Raw genomic sequence first — 19,672 nt, forward strand, 5'->3', positions numbered from 1 at the left:
GGTTGGCTCCAAAGCCTGAAGGAAAATAGTCAACCATCTCATTTTCTTTCATTGAGGATCGACTCATGCGCCTGCTCTCTCCACCGAAAACATACTCTCTTAAAGCTTTCTCCGGGGCTTCTTCTCAATTTTAGTCAGTGATAAACGGTCCGGGACATTTCGAGATTGTACTGAAAATGACATGCAATGCTTGAGCCAGGTCGTCCCAGGTGTACCATCGGGTATGGTCCTGTCGTGTGTACTGCTCCAACGCTGCTCCACTTAGACTTTGGCTAAAGTAAGCCATCAATAACTCGTCCCTTCCTCCAGCGCCTCTCATCTTGCTACAGAATCCCCTTAAGTGGGCCACCGGATCACCATGGCCATCATATAAGTCAAACTTGGGTAACTTGAATCTTGCCGGCAATTGGACATCAGGAAACAGGCATAGGTCCTTGTAGGCTACACTCACTTTTCCTCCGAGTCCTTGCATATTTCGGAATGACTGTTCTAGGCTCTTGACCTTCTGGATCATCTCCTCCTGTTTGGGGTTTTTGGGAAGCTTTTCTTCCTCAGCTGAGAGATCAAAGCGGGGAGTGTAAGGGCATGGTTCAGGCGGTTTGAAAGTGGCTTCGGGCGGGTAATACTGGTTATCATGGGTTTGGAACAAAGGTTCGCTAGAAGACCTGTGTAGTGTGGCAGGTGGGGGAGCCACGAACACAGGGGTGATTGGTGGTGGAGGACATGGGATTTGTTTGGGTGGTGGAGGTGGTGGTGTTTGAGAGGTGGTTCCATAGTACTGCTGGTAAGTAGGGAAAGCTGGAGATGAGGTCACTGTGGGAGGATCTTGAGGCTGAGATAGTGGTGGGAGGTAGGTGGAGTTAGCAGGATAGGCTGGTGGTGGATGTCCCTTCGACCAGGCCTGGTACATCTCGGCCATTTGTTGCTTTAGTTTATACATCTCCTCCTTCATTGCATTAACGTCCACTACTTCCTCCTCCCTAGATGGGTCGACAATGCTTGCTTCTAACTCCTGATTGACCATGTTTGACTTGTCCTTAGAGCGGGTGTTGTAGGGATGGGTTGCCAGAATGCCAGTCAACTTAACCACCTGCCTGGACTCATCATCAACGACTTTGTTAGCGAATAGAGAGTTAACAGATAGATAACCGCAAATTTGGGGAATGAATGCACTAAAGCAGTTAACCATTTCTATTATGACTTCGCTTGGTTGCATGCGTCATCCCGGCTTTCATTTTTCTTTATTTGCCATGCCTTTCCTTTCATTCTTCCCTCGTGTTTTCCATTGTTTGTTTCTTGCCTTTCCCTCTTTTCTTTGCTTTCCTCTCATTTTCCTTTCTTTTCCTTTCCTTCTTTTCTTTTGCCTTGGTTTTTCTTGTTCCTATTCTCTCCTTTCCTCAAAATTGTTTTTCCGCTCGTTTCTTTCTTTTCTCTTGCTCTCTTTTTATTTTCTCTTATTGCTTTTATTTGGTTTCCTATTTTCTTTTTGTTTTTCTTTCCCTCTTTTGTTTTTCTTTCTTTTCTTGTTTTCCACCTTTTCATTTTGTTACGGTCGAATCCTATGGAGATTGCCTACGTATCACGACCCCGCGTGAATCAGACCGAGCGTAGTTCTTGCAAACAAATGCGAAAATAATGAAACAATTTTGGGGAATTTTTCACAATTTTTCATTAATAATAACCGCGATTATAAAAGCTACCAGACTATTTATTTTTCTTTTTCTCAAAAAGGGGAGTTACAAAAACAGACTCAAAAACAAAATACCGATTCGATTAACTAGGAATACATCAAAGCTTCAAACCCTGGGGCCCGCGGGGCATCACTCGGCATCGCCACGGGCCTGTGCAAGACTGAGAAGGTTTCAATGTCAACTGTAGGCTACTTAAAGAAAGCTGGCCATGTAATGACTTATTTTGACTTTAAAAAAAAGAAAAATGGCTATTTTTCAAAAATATTTATTTTGAGAAAACAAAGACTAGGTTTTGCAAATACGGCCTTTCAGCACTTCCGAAAGGGAGATTTTAAGGTTGTGCCCGCAAACCGTTTTAAAATGACTCAGGGTGGCTGTTCTTGCAAAAACAGCCTTCCGGCGCCCTTTTGGGGACATTTGGCTTATTTTTGACAAGAATGGCGTCACCCGACTTATTCATGACGAAATTAAAAATTTTGGCATTTTTTGGCTATTTTTGCAAAGGGGAGGTTGGACCCGATGAGGGTTGCTTACGTATCTCACATCCGGTGAGAATCAAACCTGCGTAGTTCGGGCAGACTTGCCAAAATCAAAGCTACTTTGAACAATTTTCTTTCAATTTTTCAAATATTTTTCTTTTCTTTTTTTTTTCAAAAATCCGGCAGCATTTCTGTACTATTTGGGCACTTGGTTTTTCACAACAAATGGTCACCCTCACTTAGTCCTAACACTGCTTATTTTCATAATTCACTCATTTAGACAAGCCGGTCAACATGCAAAGCCGAGCAAATAAATGCGCAAGTAGCACGTAAGATGCATCAGGATGGTCAACTTATTTCAGGTCACCTGTCCTAGACGGACCCAACCCCTGTGTTGAGTCCCCTAAGTCAAATGCATATGATGCAAACAAGCGTCCTACTAGGGATCCGGCATGAGTTTTTGTTCTTCTAGGTTTAACCCTAGGTTTATTGGTCTAGACCTGGCTTACCCGAGCGGACAACTCGAGCTGAGGGGGAGGCACCGTACCGGGGATACAGAAGCTCCGCCGGCTTTACAACTTATCCAAACCTCGTTCTAAATGGGAAAAGACTCTAAACAGAAGAGAAGCTACATGAAGTGCACCCTTCTCCATGATGTAGAAGACTCAGAGAGAGGAAGGGATTCGCAACAGTTTATATATACAATTCACCAAATATCAAAGCGGTAAAGCATTTAGCACATTAAGCCCAAACATGTAACAAAATCAGATAAATCCAAATATAACAATTTAACTGAGCTCGAATTCTGAACCCTGAACAAAAAGTTCTGGGTTCTTGTCCCCAGCAGAGTCGCCAAAGCTGTCACACCTCCTTTTTTTCTTACTACACCCCGTGAAGGGTATAATAAAAGGGAGTTTTTCTAATTAAAGGACAATCGAAGCGGGATTCGTTTATTAAGAGATTCAGAGTCGCCACTTGGGAGATTTATGGTGTCCCAAGTCACCGGTTTGAATCCCGAATCGAGAAAAAGGTTTGACTCTGTTTAACAGTCGCGAACCAGAAATCCGGTTAAGGAATTCTGTTAACCCGGGAGAAGGGGTTAGGCACTCCCGAGTTCCGTGGTTCTAGCACGGTCGCTCAACTTCTATATTTGGCTAAAGTCTGGTTTTAATACATGTCATCCTATGGTGCGATTTTAAAATTGTTTAACCGCTTTTAATTAGTTTTTTTTTATGAAAGTGAACGCCGTTTAAGAGCGTGTTTTTGGATCACGTCACATGAAATGCACCCGGATCCTCGACACCTCTTATTCAACGTTTTGGGATTTGGATTTGGGTCGCATGAAATGCACACCCGTATTTAAGAAGGTAAAATTATTAAAAGCGCGCCTAGAGTGGCTAGCATCTTATTAACTTTGCGGGAAGCCATGAAAATTCGCTAAATGGCATGTCCCGAATTTCTAAAATGTTTTTAATAAAGCATTTAATGAGGGCCCCGCAATTTATGCATTTTTATTTGGTGAGGCTCGTCCCACTTTTATTTAAAGGCCAATCCTAAAGTAACTATTGATTTCTATCTACTATTTGTCTATAAACGGGCTAATTAATTGGCATGTAAATTCAAGCCTCAAATTCAAGTCCGAACTCAAACAAAAGCGAGGACCCATTTAATTTGAACCCGCCACCTAATTTGAGAACCAAATTTACATTTGCGAATTAGTACCCCATATGCCTAATATAATTTAAAGAATTGTGACTTATAGCAATTTTTGGGCCTTAAAGGTCAGCCCGGGATTTTTAACGTCCAGTTGCAGCTGAAAAACACGGCTCCAAGATCGAGCCCGGGCGGAAACAAAGTCACGCCAAATTGTAGGTCCAAAAGGCCTAATCAACCCCAACACTGACTATCTATTTTGTGCAATTATATTGAGCCTACCTCTGATTATACAAATCATTTTTGAATCTACTTATTTTACCTTACTTGTTTTGTTCTACTAATGGACTCTCATATTTTATTAAAATTGACAATCAACTGGGAAGCAGGAACCCGACTTTGGCTTAATTGATTTCACTTAACCTTCTGCATGAATGAATCAACGACACCCAAACTTTGAACACATCAACTATTTTAAAACTAATCCGGACTAATGTTACTCTACTACAGCGTAATCCCTGATTTAAAATAAAAAAAAAACTGGACTGTTAAAATCATCTGAAGTATGAACTAGTTTTTAACATTACTGAAATTTGAAACTACATCACACTACACTATACTATACTAGTAACATATTAAACCAAATGTTAAACCAAATTAAAATTACTAACTAGAGAGTTCACATACTCATAGGAGTGAATTGACCCAACTTAACAGTCTATATAACAGTCCATTACAAATTTAAACAACAGAAATAATACTAGTTAAACAGTCCAAGTTTAAACAATTCACATGCACTGAAATCAGAAGGTTGCACATTTCTAAACTAATTGTGTCCTCAAGCATTCGTAATGAGCACAGACTTGGAACACCACTTCATTTCATTTCAATTGAAATTTACATTAGCTGTGAGGCCAAATGTGTGTACCTGTAATTATGGATTAACAAGAGAAAGGAGAGGGAAGTCAGTGATAGCAAGTGCAACAGCAAGTGCAACAACACTAGTTCAGGAACAGTTTCAGCAAACCAGCAGGGAATCAACAACACAGCAACAGCAGGATTAACTTTTAAATCAAAACTAACTCTCAATCACCCAGGAACAACTCGATACTCTAAAACCCAGTAAACTGGCCAAAATACAGAATGAATGAACCCTGAAAATACTCAAACTCAAGCAGAAACCCCTCTGAAACCTCAAGTCACCAGAAAATGAACTAAAAGAGGTAAATCAACTACTAAAACTAGAAATGAACTAGGAAATTGAATGAATCAGTACTGTTTTTGGACTTTTCTGAAGTTTTTGTTGTTTTTTTTTTTTTGGATTTTCTTTTTTGAAAAAAAAAACTAAGATCCAAGGGATTTGTGATCTGAATTTGAATTTCGGATCTGGAGGCTTGAAGGGTATTTTGGGGGGAATTTTTAGCTTCAAAAACTTGTGTTTCAAGGCATGAGGATGCCATTTTATAGGCACCATAAGGGTGAGCAATCAGATTTTTAGTTTTGCACTCTAGTCCCTATGTTATTTTCAATTCAGTCCTCAAGTTTTTAACTTGTTACTCAAGTTATACTATTTATTTTCTGATTTCCAATTTAAACCCTTTCTAGAATATCCTAGTGAGTTCTAGTTTCCTCTACCATGTTCTAAACTACCCTGGAATTACCTCTTTATTTCTGAAAATTGCTAACCTAGATTAATGGGGTCTACTAATTATCACCACAGAAGTGTTAACCAAAACAAACTAACTACCCTCAAACACTAACTAATTAGAACTAAGCCTTATAATGAACTAAAACCACATAATGAATCAAAAAGTTATTGACAACACCCTAACCAAACTAACTAACACCGAGTTAACCAATTAAATCAAAACAAAACTAAAAGTGAAAGTCAGATAGAAAGACGATTAATATCCAATCTGAAATTAAAGGCAGACTAACTAGAATATAGACAAATAAACAGTTAAGCACAAAATTAGAAGAGAATTAACAACAATTAAGACACATATTGAACTGGAAATTAACACTCGAGAAAATAACAGAAAAATAAGAGGGATACACCAAGAAAAGAAAACTCACTAATATTGACACGATTTCAACAAAAATACGACTAACTGAAAATTCAACTCCGGCCATCTCTGGTGACGTTCGAACTCTTTTGACACTAAATTCCTCATGAGGGCAGCCCAGGAACCCTATGGTACTAATTTGGTAAGGATTGGATTATTTAGGGTTTTGGCCGGAAAGTTAAAAATTATCATTCGACCGGTTCCGGCCACATTCGAGGGTCAGGGTTAAGGGGGTTAGGTAGATGAGGGCCAGGCGGTCTAGGGGTGTTAATTTGGGGTGGTTTGGATGAGATGGTGGCATGACCAGAATATTTTCCAACGAAGATTCGACGAGTTCCGGTAAGATTCGAAAGAAAAGGAGGGTGGATTCGGATAGAGGAGGAGAAGGGGAGTTCATGGTGTTATTTTGGTGGCATTTGGAGGTGAGCCGCCATTACCGGCGATGGGGAAATCAGGGCGGCGGGGCTAGGGTTTTGAGAGAGTTCTCTGATTTAGGGTGTGGAAAGGGACGAGAAAAAGGAGGGGGGTGGTAAGCCTTCGGACAATTATATACTCCCTAACCTAGGATGCTCTCATCCGTTAGATTAACAATCAACGACCATGATTTAGGCCAGGAACGACGTCGTTTGGCGCCTCTTTGGACCGGACCGGGTAAAAGGGGTACCGGGCTGGTTAGACAGGTGTGTATTTGACTTGGGCACTTGGGCATGGACGGAATTGGAACAAAAATGGCCCAATCTGGGCCTTTCATTAAGACTTTCCTTTCACTCTTTTCTTTTATTTCCTTTTTTTGTTTTCATTTATTTATTTTGTTTTTGTATTTCATATTGTATTTTCTGATTTTATTAGAATACAAAAATCTAATTTCCTACAAAATTGATTAAATTCTATTTAAAAGTAAAATCGTGACAAATTCAACAATTGACAATTAAAAATGCAAAAATGGACTATTCTTGTCATTTTCTTTATATTATGTTCTAAAAAAAACTTAACCCCTAATAAGTCCTAAAATACGAAATTAAATCCTAAATGCAGATGCCACATGTATTTTTTATATTTTTCATATGAATTAAAATGCACAAATAAAACGCAAACAATTAACAGAAAATACTACAAAATTCACAAAAGTGTAAAATAATGAAAGAAAAATTATTTTGTTTGAATTTTGGGAATAATTCATATATAGGGCAAAAATCACGTGCTCACAGAACCGTCTGTACTATTTGATCTTGTAACCCCAACTGCTCGACGACCCTCGATCTGATGATGTTGGCAGAGCTTCCTGGATCGATCAACACACGTTTAACCCGAGATTTGTTGATAAGTACGGATATCACCAGTGCATCATTATGAGGTTGTACAATGCCTTCGGCATCCTCGTCGCTGAATGAAATGGTTCCCTCCGGGATGTAATCTCGGGTGCATTTTTCCCTTGTGATGGATACTTTAGTGCGCTTCATCATCGGTCCCTGGGGGACATCGACCCTTCCAATGATCATGTTGATGACGTGTTGAGGTTCTTCTTGTTCGGTCAATTTTTTGGAGTCCCTGTTCTTGAAGTGATTTTTGGCTCGATCACTCAAAAATTCTCGGAGATGCCCGTTATTGAAAAACCGGGCGACCTCTTCTCTCAACTGTCGGCAGTCCTCGGTCCTGTAGCCATGAGTTCCATGATATTTACACATCAGGTTAGGATCTCTCTGGTTAGGATCGGACTACAATCGTCGAGGCCTCATGGTTCCTTGATGCGCCCAATGGCTGATATGATGCCAGCCGCATCAACGTTGAAGTTATATTATGATAATCTTGGGGCTTCCCTTCCCCTGAGTGGCCTGTCGAAACCATTTTTGCTCATTTGACCTCGGCTAATGGGCCCTCGATCGCCTCTTTTTTTTCCTTGTAGAGTTGCGCCCGGACCCGTTTCCCCTTCGATCTGCACTGTATGTTTGGTACCGATCTAGGACCGGCCTTGATTCATGATCAACGACTCTCTTAGGCATGTCATCGGTTCTGATAGGATAAAGGGACCCAGAAGGAGCTCCGAGTTGGTTGTACTCGACTCTGATTTTTTACTGTTACCTATTGTGGACGTCGGCCCAAGTTACCGCCGGGTACTCTACCAAGTTTTGCTTCAGCTCCTGCGAAGCCAAGGAGCTTCGGGGGTTAAGTCCCTGAGTGAATGCCTGAACATGCCAATCGTATGCAATCGGAGGTAAGTCTATTTGTTCCATTTGAAATCTTGACACGAACTCCCTGAGCATCTCATTATCCCTTTGCTTAACCTTGAACAGATCTGATTTTCTGGTCTCGACCTTGATGGCCTCAGCATGAGCCTTTACAAAGTCATTCGTGAGGATAGCAAATGAATCAATGGAATTTTGGGGTAACTTTTGGTACCATATCATTTCTCCTATTGACAGAGTTTCCCCGAACTTCTTTAACAACACTGACTCGATCTCGTTGTCTTCCAAGTCGTTACCTTTGATGGCGCACGTGTAGGAGGTCACATGCTCATTCGGATCCATGGTTCCGTTATATTTTGGAATGGTGGACATACGAAACCTCTTCGGGATTGTGTCTCCACCTTCTTGTTGTTAGCCTCAATTTTCTTTTCATATGACTCCACCTATTTCGTTAATGCTTCAAGCATTTTCATTACTTCGGGACAGACACTTGGCTCCATTCCACCTGGCCTATCGGCGATCTGCTCATTTCTTTGGGTGATTTCCCAAGATGGTTCGGGCTCAACTTTTCTGGGGCTTGTCTTTGATTTTGCAGTTGCGCTATCACCCCCTGTTGAGCCTACAACATTTGAAAATCACTCATAGACTAACTCCGTCGCCTTCGCCTTCGGGCGCTCCTTGAGTCGTTAGTCGGGCTCCTCCGCGAATGCTGTTCTCGAGGTCAGTAGGTAGGTTGGCGTCGATGGCCACATGTGAGTTAGCATCGACTGGATTTGCAACCAGGACTCCGTTGGGATCAACAGGGGGCACCTCATTTCTAAGCACCAGATTGTTATTTTCGCCATGATGGCCAGACTCACCCTCAACGCTCAAGTGATCAAATTGAGAATTTGACAATTTTAAACTGACCTGAAATTGAGACCTTATAGAACAAGTGTTAAATAGAGTGTGTTATGGAGATTGTATATGTGATGACCGAAAGGTCATCTAGAGTTATAAATCTTAGTTTTGTGTTTCGAAACCTCAAATAGCTCCTATTAGCCTTTCTCGATTTGCATGCACGGTTCGTGCCTTTTTCGGAAAGCTTTTATGTGAAATATTGATTAATATGTGAATTCGAGACTTAAAATCCATTTGGGTTGACATCGGTCAATATTTTGAGCAAATGGACCCAGATCTGTGGTTTGACGGTCCCGGTGGGTCCGTATCATGATTTGGGACTTGGACATATGCCCGGAATAGAATCCAGAGGTCCCTAGCTCGAGTTATCGCATTTTGTTGAAAATTTGAAGTTGAAAGGTTTAAAGATTTGACCAAAATTTGACTTTATTGCTACCGGGTCCGGATTTTTGTTTCAGAGCTTGGCATAGGTTCCTTACTATATTTATACCTTGTATGAAAAATTTGGTGAAAAATGGAGTTGATTAGACGTGATTCGAACGTCCGGTTGTTAAAACAGAAATTCTTAAGTTCATTGAAAAATTTCATTTGATTTGGTGTCCGATGCGTAGTTCTAGGTTTTATTTTGGTGTTTTGATATCGCGAGCAAGTTCGTATGAGGCTTTTGGACTTGTGTACATGTTTGGTTTGGAGCCACGAGGGGTCGGGTGAGTTTCGGATAGGCTTCAGAGTGGTTTAAACTTAAGAAAATAGCTGGTACTCTACTATTTTTGGTGCATGCCTCAGACCTCGCAATTGCGAGGTCTAGCTTCACATTTGCGGTATAACAATCTCCCTGTCAGGTTCGTATTTGCGAACTACTTCCTCGCATTTGCGAAGAATAGATGGGCACCAATGGTTCGCATTTGCGAACAATTACTTCGTAATTGCGAAGTGGGCTGGGGGAGCAGAGTTCGCATTTGCGAACAATTACTTTGCAATTGCGAGGAGTCCAAGTTCGCATTTGCGAACAAACCATCGCAATTGCGATCGCAGCAGAAGTGTGAGACCTTCGCATTTGTGAAGGGTTTTTCGCATTTGCGGGGTTTGCAATTGCGACATTAAGCTGAGTTACACGGGAATTTTCTCATTCTTTCATATTTTTCAACCCTCAAAACCTTAGAGGCAATTTTTCAAAGAACTCTCCTTCCCCAATTCATTGGTAAGTGATTCTAACCTACTTTCTTTCAATTACCCATTACATTTCACAAGATTTCAACCTTAAATCTAGGATTTTCATGGTAGAAATTGGGGATTTAGGTATACGCGCTAGAGGACGAGGCCGAGATCGCGCCAGAGGCGGAGGCACGGGCAGAGCTCAGCCTAGAGCTCTAGCAGCAGCACCAGAAGCTGAGCCTCTGGTGGATTTTGATGAGGAGGTTCCATCTTAGACTGTACCTATACCAGCTCAGGTCCCACAGGGATTCATCACCCCTAGTGCTTCACGACACTCTAGTCCGTTTGGTGGGCCTTATGAAGAGTGTGGCCCAGGCCAGTACATTTCCTATAGAACCAGTTGTCTCTCAGGCTCGGGGAGGAGCACAGACTCCTGCTACTCACACTCCGAAGCAGATGGCTCCCCTGTATCAGACTCCAACAGCCCCGCCAGTTGGGGTAGTTCAGCTGGTTGTTGCGGCACAGGCCGGTCATAGGCCCACCATGTCTTCTGAGGGCTTATTGAGATTGGACAAGTTTACAAAGCTCTTCCCAGTTCACTTCAGTGGTGCACCTTCTGAGGACCCACAGGATTATCTTGACCACTGCCATGAGGTGCTGCGGAACATGGGTATAGTTGAGACCAATGGGGTCGATTTTGTTGTGTTTCAAATGACGGGTTCTGCCAAGAGGTGGTGGATTATGTATCGACCAGAGCTGTTGGGTCGCCTGCTCTTACTTGGCACAAGTTCTCTCAGCTATTTCTAGAGAAGTTTCTCCCTATCACCCTGAGAGAGGATTACAGCAGGCAGTTTGAGCGTCTCCAACAGGGCAGTTTGTTACTCAGTACGAGACCCATTTTGTTGATCGAGCTCGTCATGCTCTTATCTTGCTTCCTATTGAGAGGGAGAGGGGAGGAGGTTTATTGATGGACTCACTCACCCTATCAGGCTACAAATGGCCAAGGAGACCGGGGTGAGATTTCCTTTCAGACGGCTGTAAATGTTGCTAGGCGGATCGAGATGGTTCTTGCACATGAGCGAGGGCAGGGGTCTGATAAGAGGCCTCGTCATTTCGGTAGGTTCAGTGATGCCTCGTCTGGGGGCAGGGGTACTTTTGGTAGAGGCCATCCTCCTAGGCCGTTCCCTTAGTGCTCCAGGCATCTCACAGTGCTTCAGGTGGTCGCGACCCTCATATGTGTCATCCCGACCAAATAGCCTACAGTGCACCACCAGCTCATATTAGTGCACCTCTGCTCCAAAGTTTTCAGGGTGGCTACTCAGGTCAACAGGTTCAGTTTCAGGGACAGTAGTCACAGCAGCCGAGGTCTTGTTATACTTATGGTGAACCGAGGCACATTGCTAGATTTTGCCTTTAGGCACCAGGCTGCTCACAGCAGCAGGGTTTTCGTTTCATGGTCCCAGAACTGGTTGCTTCACCGCCCGCTCATCCAGCTAGAGGTAGGGGTCAGGCAGCTGGAGGTGGAGTTCAGGCCGTTAGAGGCGGAGATCAGGCCATTAGAGGTGGAGGCCAGCCAGCTAGGGCCCGTCCAAGAGACGTAGTTTAGAGTGGTGGGGCCCATCCCCGATGTTATGCTTTTCCAGCTAGGCCTGAGGCTGAGTCATCCGACGATTTTATCACAAGTATTGTTCCAGTTTGCCATAGAGATGCTTCAGTTCTAATTTATTCGGGATCTACTTATTCCTATGTGTCATCCTGTTTTACTTCATATCTAGTTGTGCCTCGTGATTCTTTGAGTTCTCATGTGTATGTTTCCACACCTGTGGGAGATTCTATTATTTTAGATCGTGTCTATTGTTCATGTGTGGTTACCATTGGGAGTCCCGTGACTAGCGTAGATCTCCTACTTCTCGATATGGTAGATTTTGATGTCATCTTGGGTATGGATTGGTTATAACCTTATCATGCTATATTGGATTTTCATTCCAAGATGGCGACCTTAGCTTTGTCGGGGTTGCCTCGATTAGAGTGGAGGGGGACTCCTAGCCATTCTACCAGCAGGGTTATCTCATATGTGAAGGCTCGACGTATGGTCGAGAAGGGCTGTCTAGCTTACTTGTCTTATGTCCGCGATTCTAGTGCGGAGGTTCCTTCTATGAATTCTATACCAGTTGTTCGTGAGTTTCCAGAGGTGTTTCCTGCAGATTTGCCGAGGATGTCACCCGGCAGAGATATTGACTTCAATATTGATTTAGCTCCGGGAACTCAACCCATTTCTATTCCTCCATACCGTATGGCCCCACCAGAGTTGAAAAAATTGAAGGAGAAGTTGCAAAATTTACTTGATAAGGGCTTCATTAGACCTAGTGTATCACCTTGGGGTGCGCCTGTGTTGTTCGTAAAGAAGAAAGATGGATCGATGAGGATATGCATAGACTATCGCCAGTTGAACAAAGTCACTATCAAGAACAAGTATCCATTGCCGAGGATTGATGACTTATTTGATCAGCTTCAGGGTGCCAAGGTATTTTAGAAGATTGATTTGAGGTCTGGCTACCATCAGGTTAAGATTAGGGCATCCAATGTCCCTAAGACAACTTTTTGGACTCGGTATGGGCATTATGAGTTTCTAGTGATGTCATTTGGGCTAACAAATATCCCAGCAACATTTATGGATTTGATGAATCGGGCGTTCAAGCCCTACTTGGATTCCTTCGTGATTGTATTTATTGATGATTTCTTGATCTACTCCCGCAATCGAGAGGAGCACGAGTAGCATCTTCGGATTGTACTTCAGACTCTGAGAGATAGCCAATTATATGCCAAGTTTTTAAAGTGCGAGTTTTGTTTGGACTCGATTACTTTCTTGGGGCACGTCATATCGGCAGAGGGCATACAGGTGGATCCTAAGAAGATTGAGGCAGTTCAGAACTGGCCTAGACCCACTTCAGCTACGGAGATCCAGAGCTTCCTGGGTTTGGCATATTATTATCGGGTTTGTGGAGGGGTTTTCATCTAAAGAAGCCCCATTGACCAGGTTGACCCAGAAGGGTGCCCCATTCAAATGTTCAGACGAGTGTAAGTTGAGCTTTTAGAAGCTCAAGACTATTTTGACTACAACGCCAGTGTTAGCGTTGCCCACAGGTTCAGGATCTTACACAGTGTATTGTGATGCATCTCGTATTGGGCTCAGTGCAGTGTTGATGCAGGAAGGCAGGGTGATCCCATATGCGTTGCGGCAGTTGAAGGTTCATGAGAACAATTACTCTGTTCATGACTTAAAGTTGGCAACCATTGTTCATGCGCTGAAGATTTGGAGGAACTATCTTTACGGTGTGTCGTGCAAGGTATTCACGGAGAGTCTACAGTATTTGTTCAAACAAAAGGATCTCAAATTGAGGCAGAGGAGGTGGTTAGAGTTGTTGAAAGACTATGATATCACCATCTTGTATCATCCCGGGAAGGCCAATGTGGTGGCCGATGCCTTGAGTAGAAAGGCAGTGAGTATGGGCAGCCTTGCGTACATTCTAGTTGGTGAGAGACCGCTTGCATCAGATGTTCAGGCTTTGGCCAATCGGTTCGTGAGGTTAGATGTTTCAGAGTCCAGCCGTGTTCTAGCTTTTATAATCGCTCGGTCTTTCTTGTATGAGCGCATCAGAGAGTGGTAGTATGCTGACCCTCATTTGCTTGTCCTTAGGGACACAATGCAACACGGTGGTGCCAAGAAGAATACTGTTGGAGATGATGGGGTTTTGAGGATGCAGGGCCGTATTTGTATGCCCAATATGGATGGGCTCCGTGAGTTGATTCTTGAGGAGGCCCACAGTTCCCGGTATTCTATTCATCCGGGTGCCTCCAAGATGTATCAGGACTTGCGGCAGCATTATTGGTAGAGAAGGATGAAGAAGGATATAGTTGCATATGTAGCTCGGTGTCTAAATTGTCAGCAAGTAATGTACGAGCATCAGAGGCCTGGTGGTTTGCTTTAGAAGTTAGAGATTCCTGAGTGGAAGTGGGAGCGTATCACAATGGATTTTGTTGTTGGACTCCCAAGGACTCAGAGAAAGTTCGACGCGGTATGGGTCATTGTGAACAGGTTGACCAAGTCAGGCATTTCATTCCTGTGGCAGCTATCTATTCTTCAGAGCGGTTGGCTGAGATCTACATCGGTAAGATCGTGCGCCTTCATGATCTGCCCGTGTCTACCATTTTTGATCGAGGTACGCAGCTCACCTCGCACTTCTAGAGGGCAGTACAACGTGAGTTGGGCACGCAGGTTGAGTTGAGCACAGCATTTCATCCCCGGACGGATGGACAGTCCGAGCGTAGTATTCAGATATTGGAGGATATGCTTCGCGCTTGTGTTATAGATTTCGGGGGTTCTTGGGATCAGTTCTTGCAACTTGCAGAGTTTGCCTACAACAACAGCTACCAGTAGAGCGTTCAGATGGCTCCCTATGAGGCATTATACAGGAGAGTGGTGTCGATCGCCAGTTGGATGGTTCGAGCCGAGAGAGGCTCGGTTGTTAGGTATGGATTCGGTACAGCATGCCTTGGACAAGATCAAGATTATTCAGGATCGACTTCGCATAGCTCAGTCTAGGCAGAAGAGCTATATTGACCGTAGAGTTCGTGATGTTGCATTCATGGTCGGAGTGAGGGTATTGCTCCGGGTTTCACCCATGAAGGGTGTGATGAGGTTCGGGAAGAAGGGTAAGTTGAGCACTAGGTATACCGGACCCATTGAGATTCTTCCGAGAGTGGGTGAGGTAGCCTACAAGCTCGCATTGCCACCTAGTTTATCAGCAGTCCATCCGGTGTTCAACGTGTCTATGCTCCAGAAGTATCATGGTGATTCGTCCCATGTGTTAGATTTTAGCTCAGTCCAGTTGGACAAGGATTTGACTTATGAGGATGAGCCGGTGGCTATTCTAGCCTGGCAGGTTTGACACTTGAGGTCAAAAAGTTATCCCTCAGTTAGAGTGCAGTGGAGAGGTCAGCCGGTCGAGGCAGCCACTTGAGATTCTGAGTCGGAAATGCGGAGTAGATCTCCCTACCTTTTCACCAATCTAGGTACTTTTTTATGTCCGTTCGATGACGAACGGTTATTTTAGAGGTGGATAATGTGATGACTCAATAGGTCATCTAGAGTTTTAAATTTAATTATGTGTTCTGAAACCTCAAATAGCTCCTTTAAGCCTTTCCCGATTTGTGTGCGCAGTCCGTGCCTTTTTCGGAAATCTCTTATGTGAAATATTGATTAAAATGTGAATTCATGCCTTAAAATCCATTTGGATTGACTTAGATCAACGTTATGAGCAAATGGACCCAGATATATGTTTTGACGGTCTCGGTGGGTTGGATCCAATTCCGAGGTCACTAGCTCGAGTTATTGCATTTTGTCAAAAATTTGAAGTTTAAAGGTTTAAAGAGTTTAAATATTTAACCAAAGTTTGACTTTATTGCAACCGGGTCCGGATTTTGGTTCTGTGCTTGGCATAGGTTCCTTACTATATTTATGACTTGTATGCAAAATTTGGTGAAAAACGGAGTTGGTTTGACGTGATTCGAAACGTTCGGTTATTAAAAAAGAAATTCTTAAGTATCATTGAAAAATTTCATTTGCTTTGGTGTTCGATTCGTAGTTCTAGGTGTTATTTTGGTTTTATGATCACGTGAGCGAGTTCGTATGAGGTTTTTCGACTTGTGTACATGTTTGGTTGGGAGCCCCAAGGTCTCGGGTGAGTTTCGGATAGGCTTCAGGGTGGTTTAAACTTAAGAAAATAGCTGGTGCTCTTTTGTATCTGGTGCAGGCCTCTGACCTCGAAATAGCGAGGTCTGGCTTTGCATTGGTGGTATGGGAGTCTCCCTGTCAAATTCGCATTTGCGAGCTACTTCCTCGCATTTGCGAAGAATAGCTGGGCACCAATGGTTCGCATTTTCGAACAATTACCTCGCAATTGCGAAGTGGGGCTGGGGCTGGGGCTGGGGGAGCAGAGTTCGCATTTGCGATCAAAATGGTCGCAATTGCGAGGAGTCCAAGTTCGCATTTGCGACCAAACCATCGCAATTGCAATTGCAGCAGAAGTGTGAGACCTTCGCATTTGTGAAGGGTTTTTCGCATATGCGGGGTGCGCAATTGTGAACCCCAGGTCGCAATTGCGACATCTGCACCTGGACTTAAGCTGAGTTAGATGGGATTTTTCTCATTCTTTCAAAATTTTCAACCCTCAAAAACCTTAGAGGTGATTTTTCCAAGAACTTTTCTTCCCTAATTCATTGGTAAGTGATTCTAACCTACTTTCTTTCAATTACCCATTGCATTTCACAAGATTCCAACCTTAAATCTAGAATTTTTATGGTAGAAATTGGGAATTTAGGTAGAATTAGGGATTTTTGTAAATTTAGAATTTAGACCACAAATTAAGGTCGGATTTCGAAATAAATTATTTAACCGGACTCGAGAGTGAATGGATAATCGGGTTCTGGTCCGAATTTCGGGTTTGGACCAAGCGGACCCGGGAGTTGACTTTGGTTGACTTATTCAATAATGGCCTACCTCTTTCATTCGTGGTTAGTTTCTAAGGCTTATTTTGAATCTTTTGGTTGATAATTTGCTAGATTTGGTTGGTTCGGAGGCTTGTTCGAAAGGCAAAGCCGTGGTTGAGCTTTGAGTCGATTTTGGAGTGAGGTAAGTGTCGTGCTTGACCTTGACTTGAGAGATCAAAACTTGTTTGCCTATTTGCTACATGTTTAAATGTTGGGTACAACGTATATGTGAAGTGACGAGTACTTATGCATTGTTGTTGGGTTAAAGCATGCGGGTGGGACTTGTTTCTTGTAATTTATTTCCTTATTTGATTATGATATCCATGCTTAGACTAGTTTATTACTTAATAGATCGTTCTTTCCGCATTTATGAACTACTTGTGATAATTGAGTATTTTTGGAAGAGAGTTAAAGCACGAAGGGTGATGCCGTGCCGCATTTATAGTTTCCTGACGAAATTGAGAGTAAAAGCACGAAGGGTGATATCGTTCCATATTTGTCATTTCATGGAGAGATTGAGAGTAAAAACATGAAGGGTGATGGCGTGCCATTATTATTGTTTCATGGTGAGGCTGAGAGTAAAATCACGATGGGTAATGCCGTGCGGTTTTTATTCATTATGCTTATCCGTTTTCATTTGTTGGTGATTTACTTGACTGTCTTATGTTGTCATTCATGTTGTAGTTATCGTATTCGGTTCCCCTTCGCATATCCCTTCCCAAATCGTACGTGTTTAGTCTCTATTTATTATTATGTTGCATATGTATCCTCGTCTGCACAAGTTTAATTACGTGGGTCTCCTGTCATAGCCTCGTCATTACCTCGTCGAGGTTAGGCTCGATACTTACGGAGTACCTTCGTTTGGTTGTACTCATTCTACACTCTGTACTTCTTGTGCATATTTTGGTACTGGTCCCAGCTGTCCGTGAGGCGCATCAGCTCGGATTAGCTTATTTGGAGACTCGAGGTAGATCTGCTGGCGTCCGCAGACTTTGAAGTCCCCTTCTTGTTTCCTTATTTACTGTTCAATTCATTCGACAATGTATTATTTATTCCAGACTCCATTTGTAGAACCTCTAGAAGCTCGTGCACATGTGACTCCAGATCCGGGTTGTATTAGATATTTGGTTATTATGCTATTTCGTACTTTATTTTGGCTTCGTTTCTGTTTAATTGGTTAAATTGTTCGAAGTGTTTAAAATTGGCAAAAGAATTACTCTAACGTTGGCTTGCCTAGCGAGTGAAATATTAGGCGTCCTCACGGTCCCGAAGATGGGAACCGAGTCGTGACAGTATCAAACCACCACTATTATCCTTATCCCCACATTAGGCGCCAAATTGTTTACCCTTAAAATAAATAACAATTAAATTTGTACGCGGTTTTAAGGATATGTGGATAGATTTAATACAAGTAATCAAGAATGTTAGATAAACGAATTAAAGATGAAATCAATAACCAAACTAGTTGTGACGTTGAGTCCGGGCTCGGATTTTAACTTAACAGTGGTTTTACCCTCGACCGGGCTCTCGATTCGATGCCAAATGTGTATGGAGAACTATGAATAAAATAAGAACCTTTCAATGGCTAGAAAGCAGAGAAGTAAGTTTATATTGCCTTGATATGCGTGTTACAATATATCTATTGAATAAGAAACCTCCCATTTATATAGTAGGGGAGTTTTACCCTAGTATAATTCTAAAAAAGGTAAAAGTCCTTCTTGTACATCAATCACTGATACGCTACAGGCATCGGGAGAGATCTGCGCCGCGATATCCGATTGGGTGCAGATATCACGACCCTCTGTTAGTCGTGTGCAACCGTTTGTAATGTTTTCCGAGGTCTTCGAACTCGTTCCGGATTCGAGGGGTGTTGTCTTGTCGGGCACGGTGGCGAGCACCCTGTTCCGGCCTCGAACCAAAGAGTTCTCAGATTCAGTCTCTATCTTGTACTTCGTCTATTTCACCGAGAACTCGGGGTGTGTGTTGACCCCGAGTTCACCCGTATACAATAGTACACACAAATATTTATAACTTATTTAAATTTTAAACTTCTTGTCAAATAAATAGGTGTCATTCAATGTACAATTCTGTAGTAAAACAATTTTAAGTCAGATCAACTGAACCTTCTAATATTGGGGTGGTCACAACTCACAAGTTCATAAATTTATTCAAGAAAATCAAAGCAAATTCAAGATTTCTTAATTACAACTAATCGATGCTAACACCTCCAAAGTACCATAAATTTTTTTGGTGAAGAAATGCATTAATAATTTCCAATATGTTATCTGACAAAAATATATATATACTTTTTAATTATTTTCATTTCTAATCCAATCATGTACGAAAAAAAACTTTCTTTCAGCCTGTCTACTCTAGTCGACATAGAAAGAGATAGCAAATAGAAAGGGGTGGCAGAAGTTGGGTGCTCAGTGACCTTGATCACGTGAAGTTTGGACTTGAGATGATTGCTACAATGACTCAATGTCTACGGAAAGATTATGTATTTCAAGGCCATATTTATTTGCAAATTAGCGAAGGTCTGAATATTAATCATACGGATCTTAGATATTAAATACGTTTGTTTTAAATTTTGAATCTTAATCATTCAGATTTTAATTATTAATCATATTTTTTTTACTTCATAACCAATTAATAGGTCTGAATATGTCTATAGGATTAAGATCTACAACATAGACTTAATTTCATTAAGATGCTATCATCCACATTCATTACTAACTATCGCTACCGCCTACCATTATCAACTACCACCACCATCATACTCAATCATCACTACCGCCGCTATCCTCAACCACAGCCACCACCACTACTATCACCCACCACCCTCATCACCATCATCCTCAACCACAATCAAACACTCACCCACCTTAACTACCACAACCAACAACCCAATCACCATCAACAACCATAGCCAGCACCGCCTACCATTATAAACTACCACTACCCATCATCACCTTCCGCAATCACAACCACAACCA

The 19,672-nt window shown here is 42.4% G+C and overlaps 1 protein-coding gene across 1 annotated transcript; it reads right to left on the reverse strand.

Moving 5' to 3' along the window:
* Positions 1-7,091: 7,091 nt before the first annotated feature.
* LOC109239724 lies at positions 7,092-8,414 on the reverse strand. The gene is made up of 2 exons (XM_019406306.1): positions 7,969-8,414; positions 7,092-7,542 (listed from the first exon to the last, which is right to left on the reverse strand). The coding sequence occupies exons 1-2, from the start codon at positions 8,412-8,414 to the stop codon at positions 7,092-7,094; spliced, it is 897 nt and encodes a 298-aa protein (XP_019261851.1).
* Positions 8,415-19,672: the final 11,258 nt, after the last annotated feature.

Source organism: Nicotiana attenuata, unplaced genomic scaffold (genome assembly GCF_001879085.1).
Source record: "Nicotiana attenuata strain UT unplaced genomic scaffold, NIATTr2, whole genome shotgun sequence".
In the NCBI taxonomy this organism is placed as follows: domain Eukaryota; kingdom Viridiplantae; phylum Streptophyta; class Magnoliopsida; order Solanales; family Solanaceae; genus Nicotiana; species Nicotiana attenuata.